Source organism: Leopardus geoffroyi, chromosome C1, assembly GCF_018350155.1.
Source record: "Leopardus geoffroyi isolate Oge1 chromosome C1, O.geoffroyi_Oge1_pat1.0, whole genome shotgun sequence".
Lineage (NCBI taxonomy): Eukaryota > Metazoa > Chordata > Mammalia > Carnivora > Felidae > Leopardus > Leopardus geoffroyi.
Window position 1 is genome coordinate 1,292,980 of NC_059328.1, and position 21,463 is coordinate 1,314,442.

General features: G+C 68.0%; 2 protein-coding genes across 6 annotated transcripts; both read right to left on the minus strand.

Moving 5' to 3' along the window:
• Nucleotides 1-1,751: 1,751 nt before the first annotated feature.
• PANK4 (pantothenate kinase 4 (inactive)) lies at nucleotides 1,752-17,528 on the minus strand. Of its 5 annotated transcripts, none has more exons than XM_045475359.1 (19): nucleotides 17,367-17,527; nucleotides 13,334-13,416; nucleotides 11,970-12,184; nucleotides 11,298-11,481; nucleotides 11,010-11,102; nucleotides 10,494-10,647; nucleotides 10,202-10,383; nucleotides 9,609-9,690; nucleotides 8,939-9,024; nucleotides 6,697-6,852; nucleotides 6,070-6,182; nucleotides 5,730-5,817; nucleotides 4,947-5,098; nucleotides 3,998-4,053; nucleotides 3,874-3,923; nucleotides 3,402-3,506; nucleotides 2,996-3,096; nucleotides 2,833-2,901; nucleotides 1,752-2,272 (listed from the first exon to the last, which is right to left on the minus strand). In XM_045475359.1, exons 1-19 carry the CDS (start codon nucleotides 17,488-17,490, stop codon nucleotides 2,059-2,061), a joined length of 2,307 nt encoding a protein of 768 aa, XP_045331315.1. In that variant the 5' UTR covers nucleotides 17,491-17,527; the 3' UTR covers nucleotides 1,752-2,058. The 5 variants fall into 5 exon arrangements, 4 of the variants coding, with proteins under 4 accessions (XP_045331315.1, XP_045331314.1, XP_045331316.1 ...); XM_045475358.1 differs by having other exon boundaries at nucleotides 8,924-9,024; XM_045475360.1 differs by lacking the exon at nucleotides 17,367-17,527 and adding an exon at nucleotides 15,698-17,030 and having other exon boundaries at nucleotides 8,924-9,024.
• A 1,695-nt stretch (nucleotides 17,529-19,223) lies between these two features.
• On the minus strand, nucleotides 19,224-20,822 carry HES5 (hes family bHLH transcription factor 5). Its single transcript, XM_045475362.1, has 3 exons — nucleotides 20,702-20,822; nucleotides 20,443-20,608; nucleotides 19,224-20,214 (listed from the first exon to the last, which is right to left on the minus strand). Exons 1-3 carry the CDS (start codon nucleotides 20,753-20,755, stop codon nucleotides 19,934-19,936), a joined length of 501 nt encoding a protein of 166 aa, XP_045331318.1. The 5' UTR covers nucleotides 20,756-20,822; the 3' UTR covers nucleotides 19,224-19,933.
• Between the last annotated feature and the right edge of the window lie 641 nt (nucleotides 20,823-21,463).

The following is a 21,463-nucleotide window of genomic DNA, read 5'->3' on the forward strand; positions in this document are numbered from 1 at the left end:
GGGGCCTCGAGGCTCCAAGACGTAAGCCCTGCTCCCTCTCGTGCCTCCAGTCCCACTCTTGGACAGGGACCCCAGGCCAGAGGACCCCCTGGCTGTGGGGGCTGCCCTGCCCGGAAGGGGAGATACAGGCACTGCCCCTTCCCTGGAGAAGCCGGATGCTGGCTAGGCCCCAGGGGATCCGTGCCTGGGCTGGCCCCCCACCCCCGCATCTGGCCCCCAAAGAAGCCACCTGGGGTGCTGGGGCCAGCAAGGATCGCTGTGACAGGCGGCGCCCTTTAAGCAGCAGGCCGTGGGCTTGGCTGGAGGCCTCGCGACCCACCACCAGGATAGGTCTTACCGTCTTCCCGAGCAAACCCTCGGGAAGGCGGGTGTGCACGCTCTCCCTCGAGGTGTCTGTAGGCTCCAGGGCCCCACACACCTCCCCAGATCCACCAGACCCCTGGGAACCCTGCCCCCGCTCAGGCATGGGGTGCCTTTTTGCGGGAAGTGCGCCCCACGGCGAGAAGCAGCACCAAGGCAGGGCACTCAGGTGTGCCTGGCCTTCGGGGCCCCTAGAATCCGGGGTGCAGCGAAGGCGGTTCTGGACCAGGGGTGGGGTGGGTTTGCTGCTGGGGTTCCCGGAGGTGGTGTCCCGCCCGCTCACGAGAAGCGGGGGCCGAGCCTTGTCCAGCCCCGGGTGGGCCCTGCCCTCCGCACACGGCTACCATCCGGGGGCCGGGCTCAGCGCTCGGGAAGCCCAGGAGGGGGGCAGGTGCCCCCGGTGCCCCTCCTGAGGGCCAGGCTGGGTGGGCGGGAGGGCCCGTGGGGGCGTCCTGACGTCAGGCCGAGCCGGGCTCTGGCCGGACGTCTGGAGGCCTCCCAGGTGTCTGCGCTGGGCCCCCTGCACCAGGCAGGCCGGCACTGAGCCTCCACCGGGAAGCAGGGGACAAAGGGCAGTTGGGCCGAGGGGCTGGGGGAAGCCGCACGGAGGTGGCCACAGCCTGCTGCAGGGGTGCCGGCGGGGAGGTGCAGGGCTGGACTGTGGTGGGGTCGAGGCCGGGGGACCCTTGTGGGGGATGGGGGTTCATGGGGACCACCTACTGGCCCGGCCTGGCCCGGGGGGACCCGGAGGCTGGAAGCCTGTGGGGCCACAGTCCCGGCTTTAGCAGAGGAACGGCTGGGAGCCACTTGCACGTGGGGCTGGGGGTGACACGTGTGGGGGTGGAACAGTGGGGTGGTCACGGCCCCCGAGCGTGGAGGGTGGGAGACGGGGCAGGCCACCCTCCAAGGCGGGAGCCCCGCACACCCTGATGGAAGGGTCATCTCACAGGCATCCCCCCCGGGGCCCAGCCCAGAGGCACCCACCATGGGTGGCCCAAGGCCACGCGGCGTGATCGGCTCGAAGCAGGAGTGTGCACGGGCCCCCGAGGGCTCTCAAAGGTCCTCCCTGGATGCCAGTCGAGTTGGGAGCGCCGCCCGCCCTGTCCCCCTTGTGCCCAGTGGGGCTGGGGGCGCAGAGGGCAACCTTGTCTCTACAGACACACCGGGGGGAGTCTCCTGGCCCCGGGCTGGGGTGGGGGTGGGCCACGGCCCACAGGCCACAGCCAGCCCAGGGGCTCGGGGAATAACTGAAGGGAAGGGCCCGCTCTCGGCCGCCCCGGGGACGGGCTCTCCGGACCCCTGCCCGCACCCCTTCTCTGCAACCACACGGCACAGGCGGGGGGCCGGGCCCGCTCTATACGTTCTATTTGGCGCGGACCCCGAGCCTCTGGTGACCTGTTGGAGACATGTGCATATATTTATATCTATACGTACATATGTATATATATATATATAAAAGATTATTTAACAGTTAAATATATTCCAATACGAATGTCTCACAGGACAGAGTTGCGTCTCCCGCCACGGACGCGGCAGCATCGTAGGGACCCCGATGCCACACGCGCCCACGCTCCCACCCGGGCGCACCCGGCTCTCAGTCACAGGCGCGCGACATAAATATTCCGATCGGAACTCGGTCTCCCTGTTGTGGTCGAAGTACGTTCCCGACGAGCGGAGGAGGGTGGCGGGGCGGGCGCCTCACTCGGCCGGGACCTCGTACTTGAAGATAACGCTGAAGAGCCGGCCGCCCAGCCGCTCGGCCAGCCAGGAGTTCTTGATCACGGCCAGCTTGAGGCTCTCGCAGCGCAGGGCCGCATAGTAGTTGGTGTGCACGGCGCGGCCCATGCCCTCGATCACCACCAGGTCTGCGCCTCGCTCCCGGACCAGCACGGCCAGCCCCTTGTCCAGGCGGCTTCGGGGAGGAGAGGGGCGGTGAGGCGGGGCAGCGGGCCCTCTGCCCCTGCGCCGAGCGGCCGCCGCGCCCTCCCCACAAGGGCATCCCCGCCCTCCGGGGCCTGTGGCGGGAAACTTGTGAAAACCGGGCCCGAGAACGCTTTTCTATGTGTGGCACTCCAAAGGCTCTAACTCCTTTCCGCGTCACGCGAGCTCCCCCTTCCTGCGTGGTTCACGACGGGCCCAGAACAGGGAGGAGGTCGATCCTCGAGCAACGTCCCTCCCCCGGGGCTGGCTCCCGAAGGCCGGGTTCTCTCACGTAGGGTCCCCCGGGGCAGAAAGCAGCAAGGCGGAGACCCAGGCGTCTAAGGGCACGCGGGGTGCCCTCAGCCCCAGCCGCGGGGCACCCGACCCACCAGCCCACGGCGCGGCCGGGCCGCGGACGGTCCCAAGCCCACCCTCCCGGGTCCCCGAGGGAAGAAGGCTGCCCAGACCGAGGGCTCCGGCCGCACTGGTGACCCCTGCTGCCCAGCTCGCGCGCCGGGGGCCGGGGTGGGCGAGGGGGTGCCTCGGGGGTACCTGAGGTCCAGACACGGGGAGCTGGAGCCCGTCTGCATCAGCAGTAGCCTCTCCTCTTTGAGCGCCGAGCTGCGGAGCACAAGGGGTCGGTTGGTGCCCTGGGAAGCTCCCACCATGTCCCCGCTTCTCCGGGCAGGGCCCCCCGGGCGCCCGCCCTGCTTACTGGACGACGGGGTCCATGGCCGCGATGCGCTCAGCCACGATGAGGGACTCACAGTATGTCACGTCATTCAAGGCGGGTCCCGAGTTGCACGCCAGGATGACCTACGGCGGGACGCCCCGAGCTTTGTAGGGACCTCGGCCGCCGCCCGGCACCGAGCCAGCCTCTGCTCGCCCGCCCACCCGGGGCTGCCGGCTGGGAGGCGCAGCCCCGGTGACCTCGCTGCTCGGCGGTCTCCAGGAGGGCCGGCTCCCGGTCGGGACACGGACGGCCCCGGAACGGGCAGACCCGAGGTCCGTGACAAGCCTCACCTGAACCTACCTGGCCCGCACGGAGGCCACGCCGACGCCAACCCCCACCGCGAGTGGAGGGCCCAGGGCAGGGGTCCCGACTCGGCCCGGACGCTCACCTCCGTCCCTCTAGAGAGAAGCTCCCTGACAAAGGGGAAGACTCCCAAAATGACGTCTATTCCACTGTTATCTGCGAAAATTAAGGCACATTTGTGAGGGGGCCCCTGTAAGACAAAACCAGGACGTTCAGTTGGGAACAGGCGCGTCCAAGCGTTCCAGACACCTCCGTACTCCACACTCCCCGAAGGCCGAGGCCGAGGGCTGCTGGGTCCCGCGGGCGCTGGGGTGCTGGGGGCAGGGCGCCCGGGCCTCTTCCAGGACTGCGGCCCCCGTGACCTCCGAGCCGAGGCCGGCCGACCTGACCAGTAGAGCCTGCGGGACTCAGGCTGGAGCAGGGGGCGGTTAGCTGAGACCCGCAGCTCGGCGGCTGGGGGAGCGGGCAGGGGCCCTCAGTGCACTGCCCCGGGGCAGCCCCGCGCCGTCTCCAGGGCCCCTCCCCGCCTCCCAGGGCAGAGGTGGGGACAGCTGTACCTTCAGTCTCTGAAGCCACTTGCCGTAGGAGTCCACGAGCCACGGCCGCTCTGCGGGGCGGGGACACGGTCAGCCGCGCGCTTGCGGGCAGGCCCCCTCCCCCGCCCGGCCCCGGGCAGCCTACCTTGCAGCTTCGACTTGGCCTCCTCAAAGCCGAACTGGGGGTCAGATTCAAGGACGCTGCGCGGGGAAGAGAACGAAATCACAAAACACCCAAACCTCAGCTCACAGCATCCACGGCGACCCCGAGCGAAGCCCTTCCCAAACCGGCGAGCGTTGCCGTGACCGGAGCGGCGACGTTCCGCCGTCGGTTGTCGGCAGAGCGCACGGGCCCTGGGTCGGGGACCCGCTCGGCAACGTGAACGGCGGTGCCAGGGGGGCGGGGTGAGGTCCTGAGTCGGGGGCGACCTCGGGCAAGGCCCCCGGGTCGGCGCCGGCTCCCAGCCCCGCCCAGCACACGCCTCGACGTGCCACCCAAAGGGAAGGACGGGGACAAGGGTGAGGGGAGAGGCGGTGACTCTTCTCAAAGTTGGAAAGGACGCCGCGGGTGCGACCAGGGAGAGCCACGCAGAGGGGACAGCGGGCGGGAGACAGGGCGCCGGGCGCAGGGCGAGGCGGGGGACGGGCATGCCTGCTCCTTCGGGAGCCCCAGGAAATCACGCTGGAAGGCTGGGTTTTGATGGTGACCCCAGACCGAGAGCCCGGGGTGCTCAGGGGGCTGGGGCACGTGCCCCCACCCGAGTCTGCAGACTCCTTCCCGAGGCACCTCCGTTTCTCACTTTCAAACGTCAGGTGTTAACTCTGACTCTGGCGCACCAAGGGTCTGGATCTCTGCCTCAGGGCGCAAGCCCACGCCTGGGAGATGCCAGTGAGCCGGTCCCCGCGGCTGTGCTCGGGGGAGCACAGCCCACAGAACCGCCTGTCATTCCCGGGGCCACACGTGACCGGGTGAGGGGGTGGGGAGGCGGGGGGGGGGGGGGGGACAGGACGGGCAGTCGGGCTGTGGTCCTGGGACCAAGCTGGACCGAGCAGGCAGGGGTGGGGCTGACGGGAGGCCGGAGGGCGGCACCTACTCAGAGACGGCTTTCGCTCCCCAGTCGAAGACGTTCCCCGCCAGCAAGCCTTTCACCAGGGCCAGCTGCCTCTCCTCCCAGCCCAAGGCGTCCAGACAGCGGATCACCCTCGGGAAACACTTCAGTGCGACCCCGTTTTCCTTCTGCTTGACCTGTGGGGACAGGCAGGCGGCTGGTCGGGAGCGACGGCGCGGCCCTGCCTCCCGCAGGCCTTCGGCAGACCGGGCAGAGGGAGGGCGCCCGGCTGGGGACGCCGCGGACAGCGTCACCGGGAACATCGCTGTGAACCGGCGCCGAGGGGTCGCGCGCTCAACGCGCCACCACGGGAGTTCACGCCAACCAAGCCGTTAGAAACCGCAGATTCGGAGCCGCGCAAGGTCACGGCGTGGCGCAGGGCAGGGCCGGGGAGGGCCGTGGTGGAAGACGTGGACCCCCACAGGCACCCGGCGCCCCGTCCCGAGACGCTCCACCCGAGGGCAGGGGGCGGGAAGCGGTGTGCGGCACGGGCCCGCGCACGCAGCCTTCCGGTCAGCGTGGCCCGTCTAGGCCGCCCGCCAGGCTCCGGCCGGCTTGTCGCCCGCGAGGGCACGGCTGGTGTCCACGAACGCTCTGAGGCGGCGAGCTCCTGGGGCCGGAGAGGCGGGGCCTCCAAACCTCAGCTCTGACAGGTGTCGCCGCCCGCCTCCACCCCGCGCTCCCGGGGAACAGCCGGGCCACGCCCCTGCTCCCGCTGGCCGTGTCCCCCTCGCGGGCGCCAGTCCTGCATGGGAAGGCGGAACTCACTTTGGAGTAGGGGTCCGGGAAGTTGAACTCATTCAAACAGTGCTCCCTCGTGTCCAGAAGGCTGCGCACGGTCAGCGTCCCGTAAGCACTGGGGACGGGGTGGGGGAAGGGCGGCTGAGCGGATCTGACGGCCACGCACGCTGCCCGAGAGCGTCCTCACGGGGGAACCGAGGCGGCCTGGCCCCGCCGGACGGCCGAGCGGGCGGGGGGGGTGGGGGTGTGCACCGCCGCACGTGTGGCCCCAGGAGCGGCCGTCGGGAGCCCCGGCCCTCGCGAGCGCACGTTCCCAGGCCGGGCCCCCCAGCGCACCGCGAGGCGGCCCCGAGCAGGGGACACTCACAACGGCTGGTGTCGCAGCGTCTGCAGCTTGCGCCAGTATTTCTGCCGGAACTTCTCCGCCCGCTCGGCTGCGTCCACGGAGCCTGGCTGGCTGGCCACGGCGCGTTTCACCACCTGCGAGCACGGGGCGGTCAGCACGGGCACGCGCTGCCGCCGAGCCGTCTCCCGGGGCCACCCGAACTCCCGCCGTGCCAGGGGGATGGGTGGCTCGGGGGACCGTCCCTGCAGGCTGCGGGGGTCTGGGGCAGGGCAGGACCCCTCCCTCTGAGGACCCCAGGGGCCCGAGGGGCTGTAGGAGGGACACGTGCTCCTGGGGGGCCCCGAAGGGCTCGAGTCACGACTCTTTGGAGCCCGGAGCCCGATCGCAGCTGTCCCCTGACCCCCGCGCGAACTGTTTGCGCTCTGGAGAGACGCGGTAGCCGGCACGGAGGCGGAGCCACGTTTTTACCTGGGAAACGTGATTCACCCCCTCAGGCTCACACACGCCTCCGGTGGCTTCCGGGAGACGCCCCCTCCTCCTTCACCACACCGGTCGCTTGCTGCATGGGCGCCCGGGGCCTCCGGCGCCTACGAACTCCGAGCCGCCCGTCTCGACCCCAGGGGCGCCCGGCCCGCCCCGAGCCCTCACCCCGTCCAGGGCCTCCTCGAAGCAGGTGAGCCAGTACTTGCGGGCCAGGGCGTCGTCCGTGAGGTCGACCGTGTCGGGCACGTAGGAGGACGGGTCCAGAAGGAGTGGCAGGTTGGCCAGCGGCCTCTCCAGCCGGTCCATCTCCAGAAGGTCGAACTGGAAGGACGAGAGGCGGCGGACGCGTCAGCCGCGCCGTTCTAGAAGACCGAGGCGCCCCCCGCCAGCCTGAGAACCAGCTCCTCGGCGAGAACGGAAGGGGCGCGGTGAGGAGACCGCTGCGGGTGCAAGTGGACAAGCCCCTTCTTCCCGTCCCCAGACCCCGCCCGTGGCCCCGCTCGGCCACGGCGCCCTCCATCTGGCCGGTGGCCTGAGCCACGCACCCCAGATCCCAAGTCTGCCCGGCCCCCTGGGAACCCCCTTGCTCCCTCCCTCCCCCCGTGGAGTTTCCTGGGACCCCTGCGGCGGTGGCTCCCACACCAGCCTGAGCCCAACCTCACACACGACCCCCAGACACGCCGACCGTGCTCGTGGGCCCCCACGTATGCTACTTGCACACGTTGTCCCACTCGCTGCCCCGCAGGCCCTGGACCCGTAACTCCCCCGTATGGGGTCCACGGCAAGGCCACCGGGACCCCGTGGGGCAGGCGGTCCAGGCCCCACACTGGCTCCTTTGTCTCCGCAGCACGAGTCTGATGCCGGTTCGGCCGGCATCGCTGAGGGGGCCCTTGATGCCCAACGTGCTACCTGTGGCCGCCAGCGACGAGCAGGCCAGTGCCCCAGCGGTTTCTGGAGGAGCGGTCACTCAGCCAGCCAGGGTTTTGGCTTACGGTGTCAAGACCGAAGCTGGTGCTCTCCCGCACATGCGAGAACCCAGCACACGCCTAGCGGCCCTGGCCCCGCCTCTAGGGAGTGACCCACCACATCGCCGCACACCGGGACGCGGCTCTGGTCTGCCGGTGGCCTTCGGCCCGGCAAGCCTGGGGGGGTGACGGGCAGGCGTGCTCTGTGCCGGGGCTTCCGCACAGGAAGGGCCGCCACGTGGGGACTTTCAGGATGTCCCGAGTGACAAGTTCAGCGTGGAAACAGCTGGCATTTTCCACGCGAGGAAAGAAAGTGGACGGTCCCCGACCTCGGGGCCTCGGCCCGGGCTCCGCGGGCCCTCCCGCTACCTGGACCCACGGGAGCTCACGCCTCAGCCTGGCCTCGCGTAGCCTCCGCAAACCCAAAGCGATGACCTGGCCCCTCCGCGCTTCGGCCTCTCCCTCTGCGAATGGGGTTCTCTGTCCCCGCCTCGCAGGGCCACAGAGACCCAGCACAACAGGCACGCGAGGCGCCAAGCACGTGCTGCGTGGGGACGACCGGCATCCACATCAGGTCTGACGCGGGGATTTCGTGCTCGCTTATCCATTTGGTTTTACGACCCCTAAGGCGGGAATCCACATCGCCCCTCTACAAATCAGAGATGCAGAGACCCCTTGCGAGCCAGTCGCTGCTCCGACCAGGCCTGGGGTGTGGAAGCTTTCTCTCCGGGGAGGCTACGATTAGATCACATGCGTCCCCACGAGGCTTACGCTAACTAGTATGAGAATCTGCGTCCGTGACAGAAAATCAACTTTGCGTCCAAAAGGCCAGCAGCCTGGTCCTGATGGAGACATTCCGACTCGTGCGCCCAGACTAGTTGTCCGCACTCGTCCAGCTGGCTCTCCAACAGGGCGCCCGAGTTCTGGTAACTGCTCAGTGAGTTACCAGAGCGACATATGCCATCTGGGGGGTGTCCTCAATAAGCCTGCGATGTCCCCCAGGATGGGGCCATGACGGTAGCGTCCTCTGTCTGGCTGACAACTGGTCACACAGGCCTCTCCAAGTGGGGACTGAGGGATGGGCAGGAAACCAGCAGGGACCGCAGACTCTGTCCTTTTCTACCGCTCGAAACCATCAGGCAGAGAACGCGGTCTAGAGAGGGGCCCGTGGGGGGTTCTGTGGCTGTGGGTTGTGAATGGTGCCACAATTCTGGGGAAACACACTCTGTATTCTGCCTGCAGACACAGGGGCTGGACTGCACAGTCTCGGAGGCTCCAGAGGGATGTTTGGAAAATGCTAAGAGGAGGAGGGGAGCAAGCCCCGCTGCCTGTCTTTCGTCCCAGAGTCTCGGCCTGCTCAGTGGCCGGTCTGCACCGGGAGAGGGTCTCTCGGAACCTGATGACCCCACCAAGGACCCCATACTCACAGTGCCGCTCCTCACCCGCTGTGTTGGGCAGAGCTCCGGGGATGAGCTCATCAGCCCGGAGCTGCCGGCATAGTTTTCTCCCCAGCTGTACTGGTTGGGGTCTAGGGAGGGAGGGACCGGGTGTCACTCAGACCCCAGGTGGCCCGACCACCGCGGGAGGTCTCCACAGCCCAGGCGGCCTGGGGTTTCGTCGTCCCTCTCACTGGCACTGAAACCCCGTGAGATGATACCCGTACCCTTCGCGGCCTCTTAAAGCGGCCTGCCCCGCCCTGCCCCGTCACATCCTGCAAGCGTCCTTGAAAAAGCATGGCCCGGCCGAAGAGACGCAGCTTGGCAGACAGCAAGGCGAGAGGGAGGCAGGGGAGGGCCACGTGCCCCTGGCCCCTGCTCGGAGCCCTTTTCACCCACCAAGACCCTCCCCCCCACAACCCAGGGTCAATCACGTGGCACGTGAACCCACAGGTGTCGCCTCCCACCGGCCTCTCGGAAGGGCGGCAGCAGAGGGAGGGCCGGCCCCTCAGGCTCTTGACTCCGAGGGACGGTGAAGCTGGTGGGCGGGGCCTCTCCCCGAAGGTTAGAGACCCAGTCCCAGGGCCCCCGGTGGCCTCTCACCCCCACCCCTCGCCGCACAGGCCCTGCCCTGCCCTGAAGCGAGCACGGGTCCCCCCACGGCTGCTCCACTCACTGTCTTGTTCTGCTCCTTTGAGAAACGCTCCGATGGCTCCCAGGTAGCCTTCGTGTCTCAAGAACAGCGCCTGGACTTCCCCCTGCCGTGGCAAAACCCCGCCTGAGCTGACCTCCAAGTGACACCTGGGCGGCCCACACAGGCGGTCTCTGTACGCGGTGGAGGTTTCCTGGACAGTCTGCGACGCACTCGTCAACAAAACCGCACTTGGTGCGGAACCTAGACGCTTGGCATTTGCGAGTAACTCCTTCCGCAAATTAACACCCACCCCGGTCACCCCACTCGAACGACACGCGTCTCAAAGCTCGTCTGCAGCCCGCGCACGGTGGAGACGGCCCCAGAGGCTCGCCGCTGGCATCACGCCCAGCCCAGGGAGGGCCGTGGCGCCCCAGGCGCGGGACGCGGGAACCGGCCAGAGGAAGGGAGGCAGGAGCCCAGGAGAAGCTGGCGGGGGCGCCCTGCTTCTTGGCTGCCTGCCCCGGGCCCCCCCGGCCCCTGGGTCGGCTAGTTTTGAAGACGCCGAGGGGCCAAGCCGAGTACCCGGGAAGAGCGGAGCCCAGGGTGCCGGCACAGGGAGAGAGGGGGCCCCGCACCTTGGAGAAGAAGTTAATGCTGTAGGTGATGGTGCGCATGGTGACGGGGTGGCCCCGGATGAAGAAGCCGCCGAAGTACACCCTGTCCAAGCAGTGCAGCTTCGCGTACAGGCAGGCGAGCTGCCCGATGTCATTGCTGATCATGTGCAGCAGGCTCTTGGCCATGTCCTCCTTGGAGAACTCTGGGAGGGTAGAGGCAGGGCGCCGCTGGGCGAGGCCGGGCCCGCGAGGGGGCCGCAGGCGCGGGGGGAGGGGAGGGGGACGGCGGCGGTGGGGGGGGGGGGCGGCGCACCTTTGTCGGCAGCGGCCGACTTCCCGAAGCTACTGGCGATGAGGTCGCCGCTCAGCCCCAGGGTCTGGTGGGCACCCCCATACACGTCCTGCACCAGCATGTCCACACTTGTGTGCTGGCCCTTGGAGGCCAGATGCAGCAGCTCGTCAAACTTCTGGGGGGACAGGGCGGACGGAAGGGGGTGGGGTGCGGGAGCTGGCGGCGTCCCCACAGCCCAGGAACCAGCCCCGCGCCGAGGAGCCGGCGGTGGGCCGGGGTGGGGGTGCGGCGGGCAGGGCTCCACGGCCACCCACCCGGGAGGGGGGAAGCGGAGGGTGGGGGGTTGGGAGATTCTGGGCGCCCAGGCTGCCTCCCGCAAGGACCAGGCACACGGCCAGGACCGGGCCGCGGAAGGAGCCGCTTCCACAGCGACATCGGCCGCCTCGGGTCCCCTGGCCGCCGACCCTCTCCTGAGAAGGCGTGGGAAGCGGGACTCGACGCAGAGCCGGGAGCGTCTTCCCGCGGCCGTCGGGATACCTTTGTTTTGGTGAGCAGAGCCCCGAGTCCCCAGAAGGTGCCACCTCCAATGGAGCTGCCGCCAACCCACTCGAACCTGTCCTCCGTCTCCACCTGTGGCAGCAGGGCAGGCGAGCTGCCGAGGGGGGCCGGCCACCGCCCACCGGTCCTGGGGACGCCCCAGACGTGGGGGCGGGGGGGCGCCATCCTGCAGGCCGAGCCTGGGCCGCCTCCCCACGCAGCCCCCGCCGACGCTGCACGGGTGCTCCCTGCCCGGCCGTCACGCGTGGTCCGGGGAGCCCACCTCACCTTCACAATGGACACTCCAGAGCCGATGTTGACCAGAAGGTACGGGAAAATGTCGGGGTGATTGGTCTGGAATCGGAACTCAGGGTCGGAATCTTTCTGATATGCGAAGGCCTCGTGTGGGATGTTCCTCAGCACGAAGTTGCAGCCCTTTATCAAGCAGGTCATCACGTCCTCCTTGTCCACTCTGCAACGGAAGGAGCCCGGCCACTGAAAACAGCACGGGCCACAGAAGGCGCCTCTGCTGCAGCGCGGGGTCCCTCGTGGACACGCCGCCCCCGGCCCGGCCGCGCTCAGCTTGCCACTCGGACGCACACGGCCCTCAGAAGCAGCAACCGGCCCGGCGGCTCCGAAGGCACCTCCCTCGCCCCCACCCCCCCCCCCCCCCCCGCAGCCACCACGGCCACCGTCATTGCCTGAGCGGCCGGCCCTCTGCCGGCTCTGTGCGCAGGCGGCTAAGCCCTTGGGGACCTCTGCGCCAGCACGACAGGGAGCTGTGCTGCACAGCCCGGCCCCCTTCCTTCCTTGTGCCCCCTCGGCTCCCCCCCCAGCCACCCCCGCCCCCCGGGGTCCGGCCGCCAGAACCCTCCCACCGCCCGGCCGAGTCTAGTCCCAGCACAGGGCGGGGCCGCTTCAGAGCCCGCCCCCGAGAACCGGCCGGCGGCCCCCACTTACTTCAGCTGCAGTTTTTCTTCAATGAGGTCCTTGAATTTGTACGCCCCGCCCCCGGTGGCCTGGATGACCTTGGTCTCAGTGTTGACGAGGTGGTCTTTGATGAAGTCCAGACAAGCTTCTATGTAGGTGTTCTCGAACTTGACGAAATGCAGCCGGGCAGTGACCTCCTCCTGGACTGAGATCTCGTAGGGCGGCTCGTGGTCCTGCTCTGTGTCCTGGGGATACAGGTTGGGGGTCTGTGTGTGCGTGCTGCCCTTGGCGGGTGGGGGAGGGGGAAGACGCGGGGATGAGGCCCCTGGACCACGAGCAACGCAACCCTTAACGCTAAGTTCAGGCCAGAGGCAGCGCGAGAGCAGGGGCGGGGAAGGAGCCGGCTTCCCAGGCGACAGGAGCGGCTGGAAGTGCCTCCTGACGGGTCCTGGACGGAGGGGGGGGCCGGGCTGGGGGGCAGGGAGGGGTGTCGGGTGCCTCCTGACGGGGTCCTGGAAGGAGGGTGGGGCTGACCTGGGGGACAGGGAGGGGTGTTGGAGGCAGGGAGGGGTGTCGGGTGCCTCCTGACGGGGTCCTGGACGGAGCGGGGGCCAAGCTGGGGGTCAGGGAGGGGTGTCGGGTGGCTCCTGACGGGTCCTGGACGGAGGGGGGCCGAGCTGGGGGGCAGGGAGGGGTGTTGGAGGCAGGGAGGGGTGTCGGGTGCCTCCTGATGGGGTCCTGGACGGAGGAGGGGCCGAGCTGGGGGGCAGGAAGGGGTGTTGGGGGCACGGAGGGGTGTCGGGCGCCTCCTGATGGGGTCCTGGACGGAGGGGGGGGCTGAGCTGGGGGGCGGGGAGGGGTGTCGGGTGCCTCCTGACAGGGTCCTGGATGGAGGGGGGCCGGGCTGGGGGGGCAGGGAGGGGTGTTGGGTGCCTCCTGATGGGGTCCTGGACGGAGGGGGGGCTGAACTGGGGGGCGGGGAGGGGTGTCGGGTGCCTCCTGACAGGGTCCTGGATGGAGGGGGGCCGGGCTGGGGGGGCAGGGAGGGGTGTTGGGTGCCTCCTGATGGGGTCCTGGACGGAGGGGGGGCTGAACTGGGGGGCGGGGAGGGGTGTCGGGTGCCTCCTGACAGGGTCCTGGATGGAGGGGGGCCGGGCTGGGGGGGCAGGGAGGGGTGTTGGGTGCCTCCTGATGGGGTCCTGGACGGAGGGGGGGCTGAACTGGGGGGCGGGGAGGGGTGTCGGGTGCCTCCTGACAGGGTCCTGGACGGAGGGGGGCCAGGCTGGGGTGTCGGGCAAGGAATCCCCCTGGAAGCTAGGCCGATGTGCACGAGCAGCAGAGGGAGGGCAGCCGGACAGTGACAGCGCCCGCCCAGGGCCCCCCCGGAGGCTCACCCTGCCCGAGGACTCGAAGGAGCGCACTCTGGCAACCTTGTGCTGCACGGTGGAGTAGTAGGCCAGCTTGGTGAGCGACCCCCCTGCAGGGAGACACGGGGCAGCAGTCAGGAGCCGGCGGACGGGAGCCCAGGCTCGTCGGTCCACGCGGCCTCCCCTGCCACACCAGCTCCCGTGCCTGCCGTCACTTGGTGCGAAAACCCTGCGGGCCACCGACCGGAGGAAGGGAAGGAACTGTGGGGCCCAAGCACTCGGCCGTCTTTCAAACCGGGCATGAGACTGCCCGCTTCCCCTGCGCACTAAGTCCTCGAGGAGAAAGGAGAGCGTCCTGTTTCCGGGAGGCCCTGGAGATCACTAGTGGTTTCGAAAAGTTGTTTCAAACCGCGGTCTTGAAAATGACCCAAAGGACAAAGCTAAGAAGGGCACGGCTTTCGCCGACAAGTACGCTTGACTGTCCGTGGTAACATGGGTCGGGGCGGAACCACTACGAGGGTATTTTCCCAGAGTGCACCGGCAGAGGAGGGGGCTGTCTCACCGGGAACGTTCTAGCAGCCCACCCTCTCCAAGCTCAGGGCTGGGGGCCTCACGGGGGCAGCGGGGTCTCCTCCCCTCGGATCTCCACCAGGAAGCCCCAACACCAGGGAGCAGAAGAGGCCTTTGTTTGCCTGAAACACGTTCAGGGCCAGTTAGACACCCGAGCAGTCACTTTCAAGGGTAAGCTCTACGGAGTCAGAGGTGGCCTTGGGGAGGCGTCAGGTGGATTCCCGCAAGGCCCGCGATGGTGGTGGGGGGGGGGGGGCAGCAAAAGGCTTGTCGCCACAGCCACAGAACGGGTTCGTGTGGCCAGCGCAGCCGGCGGGACGCCCTGTGTGAGGACGAGGCTGGAGGCGATCTCTGAGAGTTGCTTTGTGATGCCGTCCCCAGGGAGCATGTGACAAGCACTCAAGTCAGGAAACATCTGGAAAAGGCAGGTATCAGAGGGCCGCGACCCGTCCAGGTAACGGATCTCAATCTGAGAGCGGCCGCCCGGAGCCTGCCGGGCAGCGTGGACAGGGCCTCCCAGGGTGGCCCGTGACCTGCCCTTGTCGGGCCACGGTCAGCACGCCCGCTCACAGGCTTCCTCTCGTCCCCAGACCATGGGCTTTAAGAAGCAGGACTTGGTCTAAGCCTCCTTATCCCTCCTCCCTGCCCTCAATCCCCGCCTGGCCCGGAGCGGCTTTCACTCCGTGAATAAACACGATAAACCTTAAACAGGCGACGCAAAGGAAAGAAGATATATTTTGAGACTTGTCAAAAGTTGCTGTGAACGAGACCCCGGATCACAGAAGGTCCAGTTTCAGATCGTGAGTTCTTTACACGAGGTTTACATCACAGCCAAATACGAGGTGTTGGGGCCTGCTGGGGCTGCGGTGGGGGCAAGTTGTTCCGAGTGCCCCACACCACGCACCCCAGTGGGGCAATGCCCAGCAGCCAAGCCACATCTCCGTGCCCCCCGTCCCCCCCAGGGGGACAGCGAGTGGGGACGTGCGGAGCGGAGTGTTGAGCCTGAACCAGAGGAGCTCACAGAGCAGGATGGCGGGTGCCCGGGGAGAGCAGGGGAGCCCGTCTGCTCGCAGGATCCCTTGGATTTAGTGACTGCCGGCCACAGGTCCTGGCATGTCACACCCGCTAAGTGCAGTGACCACGCTGGTGGGGGCACACAGTGGGGGACATCAAAGACGCTCCAGTCCAGCCCGCACCCCACTCCAGGGCCAACAGTACCCGGACTGACATCAGCCCGCCCGTGTCCCTCCACCAGCACCTGAGCCGGGACCCCCCACCCCCAGTTCATCCAGACCCACAGGGCCGGGCGCAGGGCCACCCTCTCCTCCGCCTTCTTGGCCAGTCCTTCCACCGTGGGCACCGGGTCACTGCCCCCTCGCCCTTGATCTTCACCCGAGGGACCCGTCTGCTGCCCAGCAGAGACTTGAAGTCAAGTCAGCTTTAAGCATGTGTTCGTAGACAAAATGTCCCTGATGCTTTCGAAGCAGGGAATCTGCTTGGCCGACACGAGTGTCCGAGAGAGGAAGAAGCTTGCCAAGAACACAGAGCAGCTGAGCTCTCCTGGAGCAGGAGGCTTGGGTGAGGGAAGAGGAAATGGGAGAAGCCTGTTTTTAAAGCCAACTGCTGACAAGCACATGCACTTGTCGGTTTCCGGGGTGAGGACCCACGTCCGAGCTGTGATCTCCCACCGGCCGCACAAACACGTGGTCTGTCCTTAAGAACAAACACAGGACTCAGCCCCAGGGGGAATCTTCAAAGAGGGGAAGGGAACGCTGACACTGAAGATACCCCTTTGAGTGTCCTTCTGCCCAGGAGCCCCACCTGGGCTTGGCGCTGGAGGGCAGGCCACTGCAGGGCCCCTTGGAGCCACAGCGCTCCTCTCTTGACTTCCTTCACCCTGTGGCTACGAGCTGACCCCTGGGAGCCACAAAGAACATCTCAGGGTAACCCAGGGCGAGCCATTTTTCAGCTGCACTTTCAGGAACGTTAAGTGCCAACCTGTCCCCAGGGCGCAGAACCCAGGTTTAAGTGCAGCCAAACAAAGGCGGAAACGTCAGGGCACACACCTGCCTGGGCCCCTGTCACATCAACGCACGGATAGGTCTCAGAAGACGGGCAGAGCAGGGCCTCCAAGCTTCCCACTGCCAGCCCAGCGTGCGGTCAGGCACCAAGTTTAATTGGGTCCCCCGCTCATAATACGTCCTGCTGTACGCTGGGGTCCCCACCCCCCACCAGGCCTCCGGGCATCTCACACCTGCTGCCGGGTCAGTACCCTAAGGCACCACCCCTTACAACCCCCCACTGGCCTGCAAGGTGAGCACTGAGGACACTGAGGGTCCAGCCCACTTTCCACTCTCCCGGAGGACACCCTCCCCCACCCAAGCCGGAGACACCTCAGTGACTCTCAGCAGCAGGGGAGAGACAAGACCATCACAAGCAAATGGCTCCAAGAGGAAGGGCCCGGGGCGGGGACAGAAGCACGCCTGTCCCTTCTAGCATCACTGGCCAGCTTCAACAGGTCAGGCAGGGCTGCCCCGCTGCCCCGCTGCTTAGCCGCCTACACTCGGCTAGTGGCAGGCCCAAGCAAACCGAGGCCCCAGCCGAGAGCCAGCTGAGAAGGGAGCCGTGTGAGGCCACCATGCCTACTCCGGGCGCCTCGCCCAGTGAAGCTGCCCCCAGGAAACCTTCATCCCCTGCCGACGGGGGCAGAGCAGCCAAGTGCCGAGGCTTGACCAGATTCCAGGCCCCACCTGGCCGCTTACCAGCCGACCTCAAACAACTTAGTTCACCTATCTGACCTCAGCGTCCTCGTCTACGAAAGGGGGCTGCTGGGAGGCGGCCGGCGCCAGCGTGGGATGAGGGTCTAGTACGGGCCTAGAGCAGGAAGGTCGGGTAGAGCCTGGGCGAGGCCCTGGGGTCACCCCTGCGGCCTGCACGGGGCAGGGAGGCTTCTGAAAGATGCCGGCAAGGGTCCCAAGGTCCACGTCCAGGTCCTCCAAAATCCCGCCAAATGTCAGCGGTCCAGAAGCCGAGGGCGGCAGCGGGAAGCCGAGGGCGGCTTCGGGCTGGGCCCAGACGGACAGCCCGCCGAGGGTTCCCGCGGCCCCAGGCCGGGCCGCTGCCCGCCCTCGGCGCCGCCCCAGACGGCGGGCCCCAGATCGCTCTCGTGGCTCGGACAGGCCCCGCCCGGCGGCCGACCCTACTCGGGTGGACTAACGAGGGGCCGCCGGGCCGCCCGCCTCTCCGCGCGGGACTACGAGGGCCGGCGTGCCCCGCTCCGGCCGCGCGGCGCCTGCCGGGAGCTGTAGTCCGGCTGCCGCGGCCAGCGTAGGCGCCGACGGCCCGCGGACTACAAGGCCCGGCAGGCTGTGCGCGCCGGCGGCCCGCGCCCCGCCTTTCGTCCTTGCCACCGCCCCCGGCCCGCCGGCTCCGCCGCCCGCGCCCACGCCCGCCGCGCGCCGCTCAGCTCCCGGCGCCCGTCCACGGCTACCTATGTCAATGGCGAAGCGCTTGGCGTTCTCCAGGTTGCGGAAGATCTCGTCGGGGGGCAGCGTGATGCTCTTGTCCAAGCTGTCCCCGCTGCTCCCGCTGCCGCTCGCTCCGCACTCCGCCATTTTGAATGTGCCCGGCCAGCCTCATCAGCCATGGAGATATATGCGCATATATTTGACTGCTAAACGCCTCCCGCGCATATATTATGCTAATGAGGCACCCGGGCCCGCCCCCCCCCCCCCCGGCCCCCCCCTCCCAGCCCGCCTCTGTGGTCCCGGCAGCTGGAGGACCACTGGTCTGCCCGCGCGCCGGGGTCCCCGCGGCCGTTGGCCCAACACGAAACGTCTGGACTGTTGTCTTTGTTGTTCCCTCACCGAGCTGGCCAGATGCTGACCTCCAGTGCTCTGAGCTAGTGCAGAGAAGGCACCTGGGGCTTGCAGACCCCCAGAGACCTGCCTCTTTCAGTGAGTGCAGCTGTTCCCAGGGCGCATGTGACCCACCAGCCCGGGTCTCTAGGGACCAAGGACAGTTCCAAAAGCCACATGCAAAATGGGGGTGTCAGGGACCCTGCCTTCCAGGCGCCCCAGCCTGGGATGGACGATGCACTTGCAGGTGGGGAAGACACTCACCCTGATGGTGAGATCTGCAGACAGTGCAGGGGAAAACAGGGCAGCCCGCCTGGAGGAGGCTGCCTTTGGGCAAAACGGGGAGTCTATGGGAGTTTGTAGGGGACCATCTGAAAAATATTCCTGAAGCTGGAGCATGGACACGAATGGTGGTGGGCAGGGCCAGTCCCTGGGAAGCTCCTGCTGGCCAGAAGACCCTTGAGGGATGAGACCTCAGAGGCACCGGACGCTTTGGGAAAGAGCCCAGGGCTGGCAGTGGACAGACGGTCCCTAGGGCAGCTGACTCCCAGGTGACCCTGGGCCAGTTACTTCTTGTCTCTGGACCGCGGCCTCTGTCTGAGCATGTTACCAGCTGCCTGGCAAGGCCTCCGGAGCCCGGGCCTGTAGAGCAACACAAACCCCACGCCCCCGGGGTGATCGGAAGGGGGGCCCTGTGCCTCGGGAAGAGGCCGACTTGCCAGCATCGTCTAAGGGGTGGGTGCGCTGGGTGGAAGAGGGCAGGGGGTCTGCTCCTAGAGCACACAGGCCTCGAGCGCCGAGGACTCTGGGCCGGGGGAGGGGGGGCACTGTGGGCCTGACCAGGAGGCACAGCCCCCTCCCCGGGCATTGACATGCCTGCCCCACAGGCAGGAAGCGTGTGGGATGTAGCGCTGGGCCGGCCTGGAGGGGGCGCCTCAGATGTTCCTGTCAGGCTGGACAGAAAGGGATTCCAGAGGGCAGAGGGGAGAGGCGAGCTCCAGAGGGAGGATGGCCCGGCTGGGCCCCCTCGCTCCGAAGAAACGGGAAGGCCTTTTGGTTCCACTGCCCATGGGCGGACTTGTCCTTTGGGGAGCCAGGGCCCTCCTGCGTCCTTGCAGACTCAGCACCTGGTGGTCCACCTGTTTCAGCCCTGGCGAGCGGTCGGCCTGCAGGGAGGGCCGGGCAGCCACCTGAGTGTGGGCTAGCCAAGCGGGTGCATCCAGGAGCTCACCCAGGGGCAGGGCCTGCTGGCCACGCAAGACGGCCAGGGGAGGCAAACGCCTCCTGTGCCTTTGGCCCTGCGAACCCCCTTTTGCTGCAGCAAGAGCCCCCCCCCCCCACAGGCTGTAGTCGTCTCACCCCCCTCAGGTGAACAGAGCCGGAAGGTCCTGGAGCTGTCACTCCCCCCCCCCCCCCCCCCGCACAGACCCGCCCATCATCGCGTGGCTGCCAAGGACACATGTCAGGCACGAGAGACAGACCCCCAGAGGGCTGCTTAGTCAGATTTTATTGGAAGTCTGCAGAGCAGTCCCGTGGGCTCCCACGTGACCGAGGGTTCAAATTCTGAGTACAAAGTCATGACCACACGCGCTCGCCCACACAGAGGGATCCTTTGAGGATCATGGTGGAGACGCCCACCCTCCCCACAAAGCCCACTATGAGCCCCAACTAGACAACCACGTGCACGCAGGGGCCTTTCGGCCACAGCTCTGCATGGTCCTTCAGTGCCCATCCAGGCTGACACTCTTTCCTATGAGGATACACCTTGAGTTCCGCCTTCACAAAAGGCAAATGTGCCCACGGCACGGCCCGCCCGCCCGCCGGGCCCCCTGGCCCGGCAGCAGCAGGCCCTGAAGAAAGTCCTCTACACGTGGAGGCACCGGCTGACCGAGCCCCTGACGCCTACAAATATCATAGAACCCCGGGCAGCGGGGACTTCCCAGAAGTCACTTGCTGAAATGCAAACACAGAACAACCCCGTGGAGTCAGACACTTGTGCGAAGGCGGCCCCGACTGTCCTGAGTGACCAGGGCTCTGTGACCGCCTTCTCTCCAGAAGGACCCTCCTGCTGGCCCGCCAGCCTGGAGAGCGAGCCTTCCGGAGAAGGGGGCCTGTCCAAGCCCCAGGAGGGACAGACGAATGGCCAGAGGTGCAGGCTGGCCTCTGGTCCTCGGGGCGGCCACCCGCACGTCCTGCCGGGTCACCAGGGCCGCCAGAGGCCGCAGGTGGGCTGGCGCGCGGTCACTGCAGTGGCCTTGGCGGGAGTGAGCACGGGCGTGGGCGCGCTGCCGGTCGCCTTGGGTTCCTTAGCGGGCACGGCGGGCGCGGCTGGGGGACGCTGGAAATGGTGGAGCAGCTTCATCTGCGTGTCGCTGGCCGCATGCAGCGTCAGGAACTGCACGGCCTCCTGCAGGCACCAGGAGTAGCCCTCGCTGTAGTCCTGGTGCAGGCTTTTGGGGCCGGCGGCGGCGGCGGCGAAAGCTGCCGGGAGAGGCGCGGCGGTGATTGGGGCGGGCGCGGGGGCGCGGGGAGCGCGGGGGCTCAGGGGGCGCAGGGCTGGGGCCGGGCGGGCGCGGGGAGCGCGGGGGCGCAGGGGGCGCAGGGCTGGGGCCGGGCGGGCGCGTGGGCGCGGGGAGCGCGGGGGGCAGGGGGCGCAGGGCTGGGGCCGGGCGGGCGCGGGGGCGGCGGGGAGCGCGGCCAGCGGCTCACCTTTGCTGTGCTTTAGGTAGCTGACGGCCATCTCCAGGATGTCGGCCTTCTCCAGCTTGGAGTTGGGCTGGTGCCGCGCGAACTCCTGCTCCAGCAGCAGCTTAAGCTGCTCGATGCTGCTGTTGATGCGGTCGCGGCGCATCTTCTCCACCACTGGCTTGCGGAGCTGCGGGGGGGGGGGGGGACACGGGCGTCAGCCGGCGGCCAGGGCGCGGGGGCCGCGGGGGGCGCGGGGGCGCGGGGCGGGCGGCGCACTTACTCGGTTTTTCTCTTTGGGGCTGAGCAGCTCCACGGCCACGGTGCTGGGGGCCATGCCTGGCGCAGAGAGGCGGCTGGCGAGCGGGGAGTGGCGGGCGGCGGGCCGGCGGGCCCTATATAGGCGCGGCGGCGGGCAGGCGCCTGGGGCCCGGGCGCCGCGGCCGTTCCCACACTCGGCGGCCAATGGCCTCGCGGGCCGCACAAAGGCGCCGGCCCATTAGCGCACGCTAAATTGCCTGTGAATTGGCGCGGGCACAATGGGTGCTCCCCGAGGAGCAGGTGGGCCGCCCGCACAATGTCCGGGCTGTGGGAACGCGCTCGCCCTCATTAGCATCCCGGGGCCTGATGCTAGAAGCCCCGCGCCTCAATATGCTGCCTTTTCCCAGGCCTCGGGGATGGGGGGGGGCAGGAAAGAGTAGTGCCCCTCCCCGGCCCCTCTCTCCCCTCTCCTTCCCCTCCCCGGTGGCTCCCCGCTGCCGCTGGCTGGCGGAGACTAGGTGGGGGAAAAGCTTTAGAGTGAATTAGTGCCGCGGCTTCCAGTGGTTTGGGCGCCTCGTAGACAGGGACCTGCTGCCCCCCCCCCCCAGGGTGGGTGGAACAGAGGAGCCTACACTTGCCCCCAACAGGCACCTCGGCCTTCCCCGGGGAACAGGTGGAGAGTGCAGGAGCGACCCGAGCTCTTGGGATCAGACCTACTGGCTGTCACCTGGGACTCGTGACTTCTCCAGAGCTAGAAAAAATTGGCTGTGGTGCTTCCCTGGCT